Source organism: Felis catus, chromosome C1 (genome assembly GCF_018350175.1).
Source record: "Felis catus isolate Fca126 chromosome C1, F.catus_Fca126_mat1.0, whole genome shotgun sequence".
Classification (NCBI taxonomy): domain Eukaryota; kingdom Metazoa; phylum Chordata; class Mammalia; order Carnivora; family Felidae; genus Felis; species Felis catus.
The window spans coordinates 40,432,488-40,447,146 of NC_058375.1; the positions used below are offsets into that span (position 1 = coordinate 40,432,488).

The 14,659-nt window shown below is 34.9% G+C and overlaps 1 protein-coding gene across 3 annotated transcripts in view; it reads right to left on the reverse strand.

Annotated features, from left to right (window-relative positions):
- FAF1 (Fas associated factor 1) overlaps positions 1-14,659 on the reverse strand; it is a 520,342-nt gene that overhangs the window by 153,032 nt on the left and 352,651 nt on the right. For all 3 annotated transcript variants that reach the window (XM_023258678.2, XM_019836981.3, XM_019836980.3), the window contains 3 exons: positions 5,158-5,284; positions 4,142-4,205; positions 3,146-3,227 (listed from right to left, as the gene is read on the reverse strand). In XM_023258678.2, the coding sequence (XP_023114446.1) occupies positions 3,146-3,227; positions 4,142-4,205; positions 5,158-5,284 (273 nt within the window). The remainder of the gene's footprint in view (positions 1-3,145; positions 3,228-4,141; positions 4,206-5,157; positions 5,285-14,659) is intronic.

The following is a 14,659-nucleotide window of genomic DNA, read 5'->3' on the forward strand; positions in this document are numbered from 1 at the left end:
TTAGACATATCCAGAAGTTAATAAGCAAGAGTTGTGTTCCCCTGGATAATCAGTCTGAATAAATCCAAATGCCAGTTTATTATATAAGACATTTAGAACAAGTTCTTTTGTCTATTTTGTACTATATATTTATGGCTATTTGGGGAGCTATAGTTTAAGTTACAAAAGGCCCTAACATTTTCCAGTTACTTCAACTACTTTCAACCATATTTAGGTCCAATAATAAGTGATTGTTTAAATACAATAACATGGCAATACAATCAGAGACTCTATAACCTATTAGATTCCTGTTTTAATAAAGTATTCAGCATTACTTACAAAGCATTCTTGCAAGAAAAGTTTGATCTGAATCTGGCAAAGCTTTTAGACCTGATACCCATGTCTCAGGAAACACAGGGATAGAGGAACAAGTTAAATAATATCACAAGGAAGCAATTATACAAATCCAGAATTTGGAACAGTCTGTAAGTCATCTAGCATGATTTCTTCACAAAGCAAATGTTATTGAGGGGAGGGAGGGGGAGGAAACAGGACTGGGGAGGAGAGGGTGCTTGTTTAAAAGGAATTTAAGAAATCCAACAACCAAATATATTTTGTGATCCTTGAGTAGATTGTGATAAAGAAAAAAAAAGTTAAAAAGACATTTTGGGAACAGCTAGTGAAGTCTGAATGTTCACTGGATATTAGATGATATTAGGAAATTACTGTTAATTGTTATATGTGATAATGGTATTGTGATTATATAGGAGAATATAATTATTTTTTGGAAAATATATACAGATTTTTTAGGCATAAGATATGATATCTGTAATATACTTTAAAATGGTTTAACCAAAAATAATGAATATACAAGGGTATCACGCAGTTTAAGTTTTAATTATTTCAAAAATTTAACTGCCACAAACTTAAAAAAAATTATAAGAAAGTTCAAATTCTTTATATTTGTTTGTTTTTGTATATTTTGAATAATAAATTTTACATTTATTTTCTGTTCTAATCAATGCTTGCCATTTTCAGAGAAGAACTGAAACAAAAATTTATCATAAAAATTTATCAAAATCACAAAACTAAACAAGTACAAAAATGTGAATGATTACATTTCAAATGCTGCTCTTTTATAAAAGTTTGGCAGTTAAACTTTTGAAGTTATTAAGGCTGGGGCGCCTAGGTGGCTCAGTTGGTTGAGCATCCAACTTTGGCTCAGGTCATGATCTCACTGTTCGTGGGTCTGAGCCCTGAGTCAGGCTCTGTGTTGACAGCTTAGAGCCTGGAGCCTGCTTCAGATTCTGTGTCTCCCTCTCTCTCTGCCCCTCCCCTGCTCGCACTCTGTCTCTCTGTCTCTCTCAAAGATAAACATTAAAAAAAGAATGAAGTTTACTAAGGCTTATATCTACATTGAAACTTTGGCATGTCTATATATGGAAGAAGCAAATATGGCAACATTTGTTAATTATTAAATCTAAGTATAAGAGATTTGGATGTTTACTGTACTACTCTTTTTACTTTCTCTGTATTAAGAATTATTTTAATAATGAGTTAAAATACTATAAAATAATTAAGCAAATGATCATGTTGTTAAAAGGTGAAAATAAGCTATTTTAACAGGATTATAACATGACGCAATAATATTAAATACACGCAAAATGACTCATTAAAATATATTAAAAAATGGAAAGAATATGAATTGTAAAACTGTTAATCTATGTTAGAATATTTCCTTTTTGCTTTTCAGTATTTTCCATAAATCTGTATTTATGGAAACAATAAACATGTAAATATTACAGATATATTAATACTACAGTAATTATTATTACAAATATGTTTTATTGTAAATATTTATTTCTTCAAAATAATATCCATTTAATATAAAGGTAATGGTTAAAAGATAGATGTTTAAAAAAGCCTTTATAATAGGCTAGTCCACTATTCTTAGTTTAGGTAAAGAACAGTTTCTGTTTCTTAATCCACTTCATTCAACTATCATTGATTGCTCTAAGTTTGATCACTAATTATTGTCCATTTAAAAAATTTGTTTAAGATGAAATTTTCCTTAGGTCAGAACAGGAATTTCAGGAATTTCGGAGGAATTCTTACACTCTAGTCTCAACACTTCTTGCCCTCTTTAATTCTAGTAACTTTTCCTCCACTCTACACTATTTCTTCCTTCCATTCTCTTTTTTTCCTTCATTCAGTAAATATATAAAGTATTTACTATGTATAGGGATGTAGGTACACAGTCACTGCCAAAAAGAAAATCAAGTCTTTTGAGAAGACATATACAGAGAATAATTGTAAGCAATGTGTTAAATGTAACAATAAAAAGAGCAGAGGGTTTCCTTACAAAGTACTAAAGGAGGAGGTGGAATAGTGACAACAGTGGAAGAGTCAGGAACAACTAAGTCTTAGAGGAAGAGTAGGAGTCAACCAGGTAAAGGCAGAATGAAGGCATTCCTTACAGCAGAGAAGCATGAACAAAGAGCAAGATTATGGGAAAACACAAATGGAACATTATTACTAAATTTATTAATTGTAAGGCAGGGAACAGGAAGAGTTGAAGCCGTGCAGACAGGTAGGAGCCAGATTACTGAGGTCTTCACTGCTGTATCAACATATAGAGTGTATAGAATATTCTTGCTGCACTGTACTTTCTGAATTCTTGTCATAAATGTCAGTCTACCTGATTTCAACATCACAAAGCCCATTTCTATATTTTTGTGTCTAAAGTGACTTTTGAGAAAAAAATATTGCAGTTATTAGATATGTTTTATTAGATGGTCATTTTGGGAAATGACTGAAAGAAACCTCTTTTAGCAAGAACCTGTCAATCATGTAACTGAAAAGAACATACACAGGTAGCCTGGTCCCTTCTAAGCATGTCCACCGCCCCCTGCCCCTCCCCCCCCCCCGAAAAAACCTCCTGTTTCAGAGCTTGACAAAGCCATCTACATGAGGCAGCAATACCCTATTATACTATTGCCCCTCTGAAATGGGCATCTTGGTGATGACTAGGATGGTAGATGAACCACAAACAAAATCAAGTCTTCAATCTGAAAAACACAGAAAACATTAAGCATTGCCTGAGGCCTGGTGGTAAACCTATAGGAGATGCACTTTTTAATCAGAAAATGTTTAAGATTGCACTTACATCTCGGGCTTTCACATAGAAGGCCTCTTGAAAAGCAGCTTCTAATGAGCCAATAAAAAATACAGGATGGCAGTCACCATATCTACAGGAAAAATTATGTCTATTAATTAAAATACATTTCAAATTTACCTCAAAGTTTCACAAGTCTAATCAGCATCTTCTAAGTAAATGTTGGGACTAGTATCTCTTAAGTACAGATCAAACATTAAAACATTTCTTTAAAGGCTTCACTAGTTCTTAGAAATTTTTTTGGCCTATACTGATTATATCAGAATACTGGAATTTTAACTACATCTAGCAAATGGATTTAATAAATGCTACAAAACCATGGCATTTGTAAGTAGTGATTCTTGGTTATCCACTTTCATAAGATTTCCCTTACAGAAGCCTTAACTTTCCATTTTGGTTAACTTATTCCGGAAGTCCAACAGAGAGGGAAAAAAATTGTATCTTGCAAATTTTCCAAATTATATTACATTGGAAAACAGAACTAGAGAGAAACATCATTTAAACAAAAGTTAGGGTTAAATATTCAAATCTTCTTTACTTAAACACCTTACAAGAATCTCAAATGCATATAAAACATTTTATAGTAGACTCTTAAAAGAAGAAATGTTAAACAGTTCCAAAACAAAAATTAAAAGAAAAATTCACTTATATTTAAAATTTTAAAATTATTTTTAAATTTAATACTATTTTAAAGGATATTTTTGTTTATCCTATGATATACTAAAAATTAGTATTCTATAACATAGTCCTTTTGGGAATATAGTCAATATATTAATTTGATCCACATTTTGTAATCCACTTATTTTGCTTCTATATAGAGATAACATGAATGCATCTCTGAAGTGGCATAAGTGGCTTACTAGTGAAACACATACTTTGAATACTTCACAGAAAAATTAAAGACAATCTGTGATTAAAACTGCTCCAGAAAAATCACAGTAGCATTAAAAAAACATCAATTTTATATATTTAATGTCCTAACCCTACCTTGAAGAAAACTCTGCTGTAAATTGTAATAAGGCATCTCCTTCATTTTCTGCGTTTTCTGGCACTAAAAAACAAACAAAAGAAAAAACAAAAACCAAAAAACAAAACAAATAGACACAAAAAACAAACCACATAACATCTAATCCCACATATAAGAAATATATTTAATCAATAAAGAGGTAATAAAATTAAATTTTAGCTTTTGTGATATATCTGAGGAGACATTTTAACTGGACATTTCATCAAACCTTAAAAAAATTCCAAGCGCATAAATTTTGGAAAACCAACTGACACGATCTTAAGTATTTCAAATATGTGCCAGTCATCATTAGGATTTTAATGTTGTCTTAAAATGGTATCTTGTAATTAAATTATGTAAAAAGGATCTCGAGTTTCTTAAAAATCTTATTTATAAGGAAGATGGTCAATTTTAAGTAAATTGACCACATCTATTTCTGCTCAAGGCAGTTACCTAATTTCACTGAGTAAATGAGCCATTTAAGGATTTATTTTAATGGTAATTTTGCATATAGTATCACTTGTGATTCTATAGTATATATCTTGTAGCGTGAAAGAAAAGGAGATGTCCCATTTAGTTTACTTTTCTTTCCTTTGAAAGGTGATACCGGTGAATGGAAAAGCAATACTACTCTTAAAACTGATACCTCCAATAAAATGTGGGGAAACAAGTCAAGTCACAGAAGTATAGTTATTTGTTTATCAGGCTCTAGATTTAAAGTAAAGAGACAGACTCATAACTAATTATACACATGAAACAAATCTATACAGTCCTTTACATTTTTAATGAATTTTACTGAAGCATTGGGAAATGTTGAGGTTAATAAAATAAAAATTCAAGAGGCTCTGGTTCTAATGAATAATGTGCCTACTTGCTAAATTTTCTCCCTGTAAACCTGGAAAGTCAGTAAGAGATTTTTAAGTTCATTGTTCTTCCTAAGTTTCTGCAGTAGAGAGTAGAATTATAACGGTGGACCCAAAGAGCTATTAATACTCACTCATTGGAGATTTTCTCAGGGCAGATGATGCCATGCCGAATACTTCTCCATCATCCACCCCAAATTCGGAAGCATCTTCAAAGTCATCTCCATCACTATCACTAACCATATGAACATCGGTGCTTTGCTATTTGAGAAAAGTCCTGATTAGCTTTAAATTGACTTTAGGAAATAAAATTCCAAAACATAAGTTATATACTTACAATAGAACATTAGTATTATAATAGTTTTATTAAATAAGAAGCCATTTGCTAGAGGAAATCTTAATATTTTTCATTTTAAGGCTTACATATTTCTAAACTTGCTGTGATACCCCTATACTAAAGGTTGGAACCTGAGGGAAAATGAAGGATGCTTACAAACTGAATGAAGACAGGGATTTTTGTCTGTTTTATCCCCAGCACATAGTACACAAGTAAGTGCTCAATAAATATTTGCTCAATAAATGAGGAGATGGGTACAGAGAGGTCAGACACAAAGCAAGCTATATGAGTCTTTTAAAAAGCTCACAGTAATCTCTATTTCAAACTGCCACTTCCTTACTGCAGTGGTTCTCAAATTTCTCATTAGTGAAAAATGGTACACTTTCCTCAGTGTTATTAGAGATAACATGAAATAACACTATATATGAAAGCTTTTTGTAAAGTATAGGCTACTAAATATGAGATGTATGATTCAGTAAATGTTCATTTACTACATGTTGGGCACCGATAAATATGCTGTTTATTTTGTTTTCAGCAACATTCGTTGAGATTTAAAGTATTACAATTAAAAACATCAGCTTCAAAAAAATGCACTAGGCTGCTAATCTCTAGGTAAGAACAGAATTTCAAAAATACTGAGATCTAAAACATCCAAACTGTGAATACTGACAAATATTTATGCCTTGAATGAGAAGAGGGTCCCAGCAAGGTATCTGGCTAAATGCCTGTCTACACTAGGTTCAGTAAATAGAATCTATAAAGACTATTTAATAAATGAAATTTCTATCTTTTTAAAATACGGTACTATGCACTTAAACTATGAAAATGGGGAAACTAGTTCATTCTGGTCTATGCAGAAGAGCCTAACTTAGAGATAAATATTTGCCAGGAAAGCATCAAGGGAAACTAAGAATCAAAGACTCATAAAACTTGGCTAGAGGGACGTTAGAGTTTAGACAGTTATACAATCATAGATTTTAAGGCTAGAAGGGATTTTAAAGATCTTTCTTATCAATGTTTTACCTCTTTCCCCTGGCCCCATGGCAAAATATTATGTAAAATTACAATGCATACCATATACAAAAGTAAGGCCACTCTGGCTGATGCAGGGGAGAAGGCAATGGGGGAGCCTAAGGCTCCTGGCGTTGGCCTTTTCTTTCTCATATCCCTTTGATAGCTGGGGTACCTCCAAAGGATCTCAGAACACTATGAAACAATTTTTTAAAATAACTGATCCAGCAAGTCTAACAGCTCCAAATAAGAAAGCCAAGATATTTACATTTGACTCAGCTTAGCATTTCCTTCTTGGGCATAACCAAGCATTGATGCCCAGAATTGTAACATTTTTCCCTCTTATCTGAGCGACAGACTTCCCAATGGCCTGAATAGAGAAGATAATGAACAAATACTTACTGCATGAGTAAAAATGAATGGTCCTTATCCTAAGCAGTCTATCTGCTATTTTGACCAAATTACTATTTCTCACAGACACCTTGGTTCTACTTAGGATTCTAATCCTACTTGAGTGTTTTGCTTTGTAGGGCCAAGATCTCCTCCGGATTTCAGCAATTCAATAGCCTCAAAATTCAAAAACCCCTTCTCATTTCAAAGTGGTGAGAGAGCATCCTTTACAAAACAACACATTTACTAGGACCATTACTGTGTCTGAATTCCCCTGCTATGTTTCAGTCTGGCAAATATCTGGAGCACGAAGTTCCCTGAACTTTGAGGCTCAGTCTTAAACAAGTAAAGGCTCAGGATCTAAAAGGTACACTACAGTCCCATCAGGATAGACTAGTGGAAAGAAACAAAGGTCTAGTATGACAAACCACACATTCTCTATCAGCTAAGCTCTCACCTTAGCTTTCACTTAGTCTTGCCTAACATTCATCTTTCCTTTTAAGAGGCATCAGGTTAAGAAGAAGGGTTGCAGGACACAGAGAGTAAAAAGAAAAGGGTTGTTCTACATACCATTTTTTTCCTTACTCCTTTTACCTTACTCACTCCCCTACATCTAAACTTCTTCTCCTAATCCAGTTTTCAAATAATAGCCCCTTTCCCTAACAACAGGACTTTACATCATACTAAGATAGTGATTTTAATTTTGTGCCTATGTAACTAACCCATTATTCATTTTGTCTTCATAAAGTGTAGAATTCCCAAATCTCTTAAGACCCAGAAAGCAAAATCCTACAACGACAACATCTTCAAAGGGAGTTATCTAAAAAGCCAATTTTGTTGAAAAAAGTATATTTCAAATATGAATTATTGAAGTATGTGCAAGAATGAGCTACTTAATTATGTATAAGGAACTCCCAATCTCTTCACATTTTCTTATCAGTCATCTAACAGGTTAGGAAAAGCTTTTTCTAAAAATGAGATAAACAATCTTTTTTTCATTAATGTTTGCTGATGAGAATACATAATCTCTTGGTTCAGTCATGGCAGCCTTAAAATTCTTTGAATCCAGAGAAGTTATTTATTCAGAATTTGAAAAGCAGCTAAAAAAAATTTGTGATTCTATTTTGGCTGTTTATTGGCATTCATTTATTCCCATTATTATTTAAAAACATTTACAAAGCCCTAGTAAATGCCACACTGCCTGAACCTGTATGCAAGGTAGTCTATATTCTCTTATGGAACACTATATAATATATACAGAAAATTATAATATCTAATGATAAGCATTATGACAGGTAAGTTCAGAGGAGAGCATTTAATACACTGGTAATGAGAAAAATCAGAGCAAACTTCCTAGAGGAGAAAGAACCAAACTTTGAGACAAAATTTAGACTTATATATACTTGGCACTAAGGCAAGCTTATAACTGAAGTAGATGTTCCTTTCAGCAACTACTTGTACAAAGATATAATTTAGTTGCAGATGTGTCCTTTTCAGTGCGATAAGAGATATAATAAAAGTACAAGCAAAGGCTGTGGGCTAATAAAAGAGTTACTCTAGCACCAGTGAAGAAGACTGTGCAAGGCTTCACACAAGTAGTAATTTTAACCCATACTTTTATTTTTTTTTTAATATATGAAGTTTATTGTCAAATTGGTTTCCATACAACACCCAGTGCTCATCCCCAAAGGTGCCTTCCTCAATACCCATCACCCACCCTCCCCTCCCTCCCACCCCCCATCAACCCTCAGTTTGTTCTCAGTTTTTAAGAGTCTCTTATGCTTTGGCTCTCTTCCACTCTAACCTCTTTTTTTTTTTCCTTCCCCTCCCCCATGGGTTTCTGTTAAGTTTCTAAGGATTAACCCATACTTTTAAAAGAGATACCAATGTTGTACAGAGTATGTAACGGAAGACTGGTAGGGAGGAAGTTGTACTCTAGGCAGAGAAAAAATTCAAGCAAGCAATTGGATATTTAGAAAATCAATAAAGAATTCAGGAAAGCAAACTGAATCATCAACCCCACATATGGGAGAAGAATATGGACTAGCACTAAGGGCAAAAACTTTCAATGGAACTACGTTGCAGCAGTCCTTAAACTGGCATTGGTATCTGGACTTACTTTGATGGCAACAGAAGAACTACAAAAGGTTTTTAGGCAGAGGACTGCTCAAGGGAACACCTCTAATGGCTCTGTGTGTGTGTCCACGTGTGTTTAGGGCAGTATGTTGGCATATGGCAGCTTTGATTTGGAGATGTGAGAAGAAAACTTATTTCAAAGTTCCAAGTGAGAGGACTTGAGAGCCTATACTTGAGCAGTAGCAGTGGGAACTGTGCTGACAGCTCTAGTTTAGAACCTGCTTCAGATTCTGAGTCTCCCTCTTTCTCTGCCCCTCCCCTACTTGCACTCTGTCTCCCTCTCTCTCAAAAATAAATAAAACATAGGGGCGCCTGGGTGGCGCAGTCGGTTAAGCGTCAGACTTCAGCCAGGTCACGATCTCGCGGTCCGTGAGTTCGAGCCCCGCGTCGGGCTCTGGGCTGATGGCTCAGAGCCTGGAGCCTGTTTCTGATTCTGTGTCTCCCTCTCTCTCTGTCCCTCCCCCATTCATGCTCTGTCTCTCTCTGTCCCAAAAATAAATAAACGTTGAAAAAAAAATTAAAAAAAAACATTAAAAAATTAAATATATATGTATATTTATAGATATATATAAAATTATGACATATAAATATGTAAGCATATATATACTTATTTCAATTGGCGAAGAAGGAAAAACAGTACAAGAGATGAAGAGATGAGCTGTCAAAAATTAGAAAGTTAGATAATAGCCAAATTATGGAAAGAGCCTAAAAGTCCAACAACTAATGAATGGATAAAGAAATTGTGGTTTATATACACAATGGAATACTACGTGGCAATGAGAAAGAATGAAAGATGGCTTTTTGTAGCAACGTGGATGGAACTGGAGAGTGTTATGCTAAGTGAAATAAGTCATACAGAGAAAGACAGATACCATATGTTTTCACTCTTATGTGGATCCTGAGAAACTTAACAGAAGACCATGGGGGAGGGGAAGAAAAAAAAAAAAAAGGTTAGAAAAGGAGGGAGCCAAAACATAAGAGACCTAAAAACTGAGAACAAACTGAAGGTTGATGGGGGGTGGGAGGGAGGGGAGTGTGGGTGGTGGGTATTGAGGAGGGCACCTGTTGGGATGAGCACTGAGTGTTGTATGGAAACCAATTTGACAATAAATTTTATATTAAAAAATATGGAAAGTGAGAGAGAAATCTTAGAAGCAAGGTCCGAGAAAATTTCAGTGCAGACAAGAACTATAAACAGGTTCAGTATGATGAAAATCAAGGAAGAGAGAGTTATTAGGTAGTTATTAGTTAGGTATTATGACAAAAAAAACCACATGAAAGAAACCTGAATTTATAACTGAAAGACCTGGCTCTACTATTTTCTGTATGACACTGGGCAAGTGTCTTTGCACCCCCACTATAGAATGTGACTAATACTGACCCAGAAAGGCTGCTGTGAAAATGAAAAGAGATGACATAGCATCTTATAAAAATGAGTATCTGACTCATAAATTCAATTTAAATCACCTGGTAGAAAAAAGCCCAAACTGTAGTCAGTTAAGTGAATAGAAGGTGAAGAAATAGTCATCCAGTGTAGATTAAAGCCTGAAGGAATATATTTTTTTTTTAGGGAAGACCTGAACATGTTTTTAGGATAAAGAGAAGGAACCAATAGAGGGAGAGGATAAAAATGAAATAGAGACCCCTTGCTCCTCCCTTGTTGTGGGAAGGGGTAGTAAGGGTAAACTCAAGATAATGGGTAGAACATAAACTCTGATAGCAAGAAATTTCTCAACTAATAAATTACAGTAATAAATTTGATGCTGACATAAAAATATCCCTATTTGAATAGTCAAAAGGAAAGGGTCATAAAAATCATGAGGTATCAGTTCATTTGGTGCAGTTTCAAAGAATAGCAGGTCTCTCAGTGACTGGAATGAACAGTTTTTGGCTGGGGTTGACAATGATTATTAATATGGGTGAGGAGATAGGTTTCTGGGGAGATATGGTAAGTTCAATTTCGTACAGAGTGAATCTGCAGTGGGCACTCAGACGGAAATATTCAGAAGGAACCAGACTACTATTTAGCTTGTCTGCCTGTGGTGCAATGCCACATACTATTGACTCCTCCAGCAATACATGGCATTGACCCTAGCAGTATGTGGCATTGCACCACAGCCAGACAAGCTAAATACTTGTCTCACCAAGTTTTAAAAACTGAAATACAGATTTGTGGCAATTATCTGTGTTCAATTTCATTTTGTTAGGTAGAAGCTCCTTAATGGAAAGACTTTGCTTTGTTCAATGCTATATTCCTGGCACTTAGACCAGTACCAGGCATAAAGAGGCATGTAACCAGAATTTATTGGATGAATACTGAATGAATCTTTTCCATCACTTAAACCAAAAAACCTAGGTATCATTCTTATCTCTTCCTTTTCTCTTCTCCCACAGATCCTATCAGTCACCGGTCCTACTGAACACTTCAAAACACTTCCTGAATCCATATCCTTCTCTATTTTTACCAATGATATTCTAGTTTGGGATCTCATTATCCTTTAACTGTGCTAGTAAAATAGATTCATACTTATTTCTCTGCCTCCAGTCCTGCTTCCCTTACATCTAGCTTCTGCACAGCAGCCAAAGTGCTCTTCTCTAAAATGTGTATGTTAAAAAATACTTAAAAGTCTTCTATGGCTGCCTAGATTTCAAGTTCCCAACTTGACCTATAAGTCCTATTCACCTTCACCTCATCTCTTATCTTTGTCTTCCACTTTATTTTGCACAGACACCAAACTGCACTCATCTCTGTGCATATACTGCATCAGACCATGTTGTTTCCTTTGAATGAAATTCTATTTCTATGTTTCTTCATTTGGGTGACTGTTCTTTATTCTTTATAATTTGATTTGGATATAAATTCTTCTAGTCTTTCTTCCTCCTCCTCCTCCCCTCCCAACTTATTCCTTTTCCTCTTCCTCCTACCCCTCCCTCTCTCCTTTAAAAAAAAAATATTCACTCACCAATATTTATTTTGTGGCTGGTACAGGCCAGGTACCACACTAGGTGTTAGGGCTACAGAGGTGAATAAAGCAGATACAGCTTTTGCTTGCAAATATTCTTGAACATTGTGCCTCCCACCCCCATATTTGTGCTCCCCTAGTATCTTGTGCTTGCCTCAATTTTCTCGTTAATTATATAACATGAAATTACCAGGTTATATTCATCTGACTAGCTCATAGTGAGCATTCAACAGATGTTTCCCTAACTGAAGTTATTAACTAATTAACTAGTCAATTACATTTGAAGTTTATTTTTTTATTCTTGGGGTACCCCTCCCTCTCTATCAACTGAGAATTGGGTAATTCTCCAGAAGACTGGGTCCATGGGTCTCTACCCTGTCTCACCTAAGCACCTGGGAAAAGGAGAGGGAGATATTTAGCTAGGTACCCAGAGGTATGGAAAGATCATTAAAAGGTGGTCAGGGATAGGGAAGGCTGGGAAGGAAATTAAAATGGTGAATAATCATAAAAAAATATAGGTATAGGACCAGAAGGAGGATATGAGAAACAAAATTCCCCCAGCTAGAGGACAAATAACTATAATCCATAATATTCAAAACTTAAATTTAACTACTGATCTCAAGTATCTGCTTCCTAACTCCAGGCTTAAGACAGTCAATAGAAAAATGGTAACTGTCCTGAAACATGAAATCATTTAGGAAAAGGGTTAAAACCATAAAAAAAGAAGCAGAACCACTGGATGGAGGCTGCAGGGACACAGGTTCCAGTTTAATATAAGGAAGATATCAACAGACAGAGTTGCTCAACAATGGAACTGGTTTGCCTCATGAAACAGAATTTTGTTACTAGAGATAAAACACAGGTATATTTTGAAGGTATATTCTGAGTGAGCTCTTTCAGCATACAGACTATGGTCCTAATGTTTAGCACCTAGAAGACATTAAATAAATGTTTAAATGAATGAGGGATGAATGGAGAGAAGACTGGAAATCAAATTAAAAAATCCCTTTCAGTTGTATAATTCTAGGACAGCATAAAAGCCCAAGTCACATTTGTCTGTCCATTTCTCACCAGCCACCTGAAAGGGTGATATTTACAATTAGCCAGAGAAGGAAAAGTAATAGTTTCGTCCCAAATCATCACATTTTTAGATACTCCCAAGACTGTGACTCTTTAGTTTAGCAAAGCCTCCTAACTCCACTCTACTTCTTCTCTAACCTAGAGTGTGCCAGCTTCATCAACACTCCTTTTACTATATGGCACTGACTTCTTTTTTGCTGAAGGGTCTGGCCAAATAACACATATTTGTGAGAGTGAGAGAAGGAAATAAAATGAAGTGAAACAGGTTATCTGTCAGATTTCAGAGCACAGAATAATGGGGTGGAGCTAATTGGTCACATTTTAATGTAGTGGATTTATCCATTAAAGAGTTGGAGCATAACCTGCTTTAGCACTAAAAACATACTCAAGCACTAGAAAGAAATATTTCTTTTTTAAAAATGTTTATTTATTTATTTTTGAAAGAGAGACAGAAAGCACAAGAGGGAGAGGGGCAGACAGAGAATCCCAAGCAGGCTACACACTGTCAGCACAGAGCCTGATGTGGGGCTTGAATGCACAAACTGAGCTGAAATCAAGAGTTGGACGCTTAACTGACTGAATCACCCAGGCGCCTCAAGAAAGAAATATTTCAATAAATTATTTCTGGCAATTTCTGCCAAACAGTGAAACTCAATATTATGTTTTCTTTCGTGAGGATTAGGGAGATAAAATGCTGAATAAAATAGTGTGGGCTCTTTAAAGGAAATTAAGATTTTTAGAGGCCCAAGAAAACAGTGCAGTAGTATTTGTAGCAGAGGAAAACCCTTTCTTTCTTGTGGATTTCTAAAAAATGTTAAAAACCAGAGCAGCAAATTATCATTTTCACAGGATGAGCAGGGACTAGAATGTAATTTCTCTTTCACATATTTAAGTGATATAAATACATATTCAGAAGATGGCTGGAAAGGTCCTGTGGGAGCTTCCACAATAAGTATTCAAAATATATAGTCAGTTTAAATAAACATTTGCAACTATATTTTGTATAGAATGTAAATGGAAAAAGGTTTGACTGGACCAGTCCATCTGTTGAATACTTGGATCATATGTTAGCCTGAAACACTGAAATAAGTAACATTTTTTTTGTATTATTTAGCTATGACCTCTATCAATACACTTTTTTAAGTCATGGTGATGATTTTTCTTAGCACATAGTGGGAGCTCAATAAAAACTTTTTACACAGCTAAACTGTAATGTACAATCTATCTTTCCCCATTCCCTTGTATCCAAAGTCATAGCTGGACACAGAGTGCTATTTGTAACCATGGAAAAGATATTGCCTTTTAACACTGTTCAGACCCATAAAGACACACATCCCATACACAAACACGCTGAATCTTATCTGCCCCTCTTCTCTTTTTATAACACCCTATATGCTATCACTGCTTTTATTACATTATGCCATTATTATTAATTTGCTAATTTACCATGTTTCACTCTGAGCACCTTGGTATAGAAACAGTGTTATTCACCTTTGTTACCTAGTATTAAGCACAACATCTGGCTCATAGAAAGTGCTCCAACTCCAGGAGTTAAAGGACCTTCAGGATCAGTCCTAATAACTGTATTCTACTATATAGTTAGCAGCAAAGAAAATCCTTTAGTCAACCTGTCAATTCTAAGTAAAATTCATTTCAACCAATTCACCTGAATTCTGTCTGTTGAAACATGAAACTTATACACCAAGAAGGAGCACATTA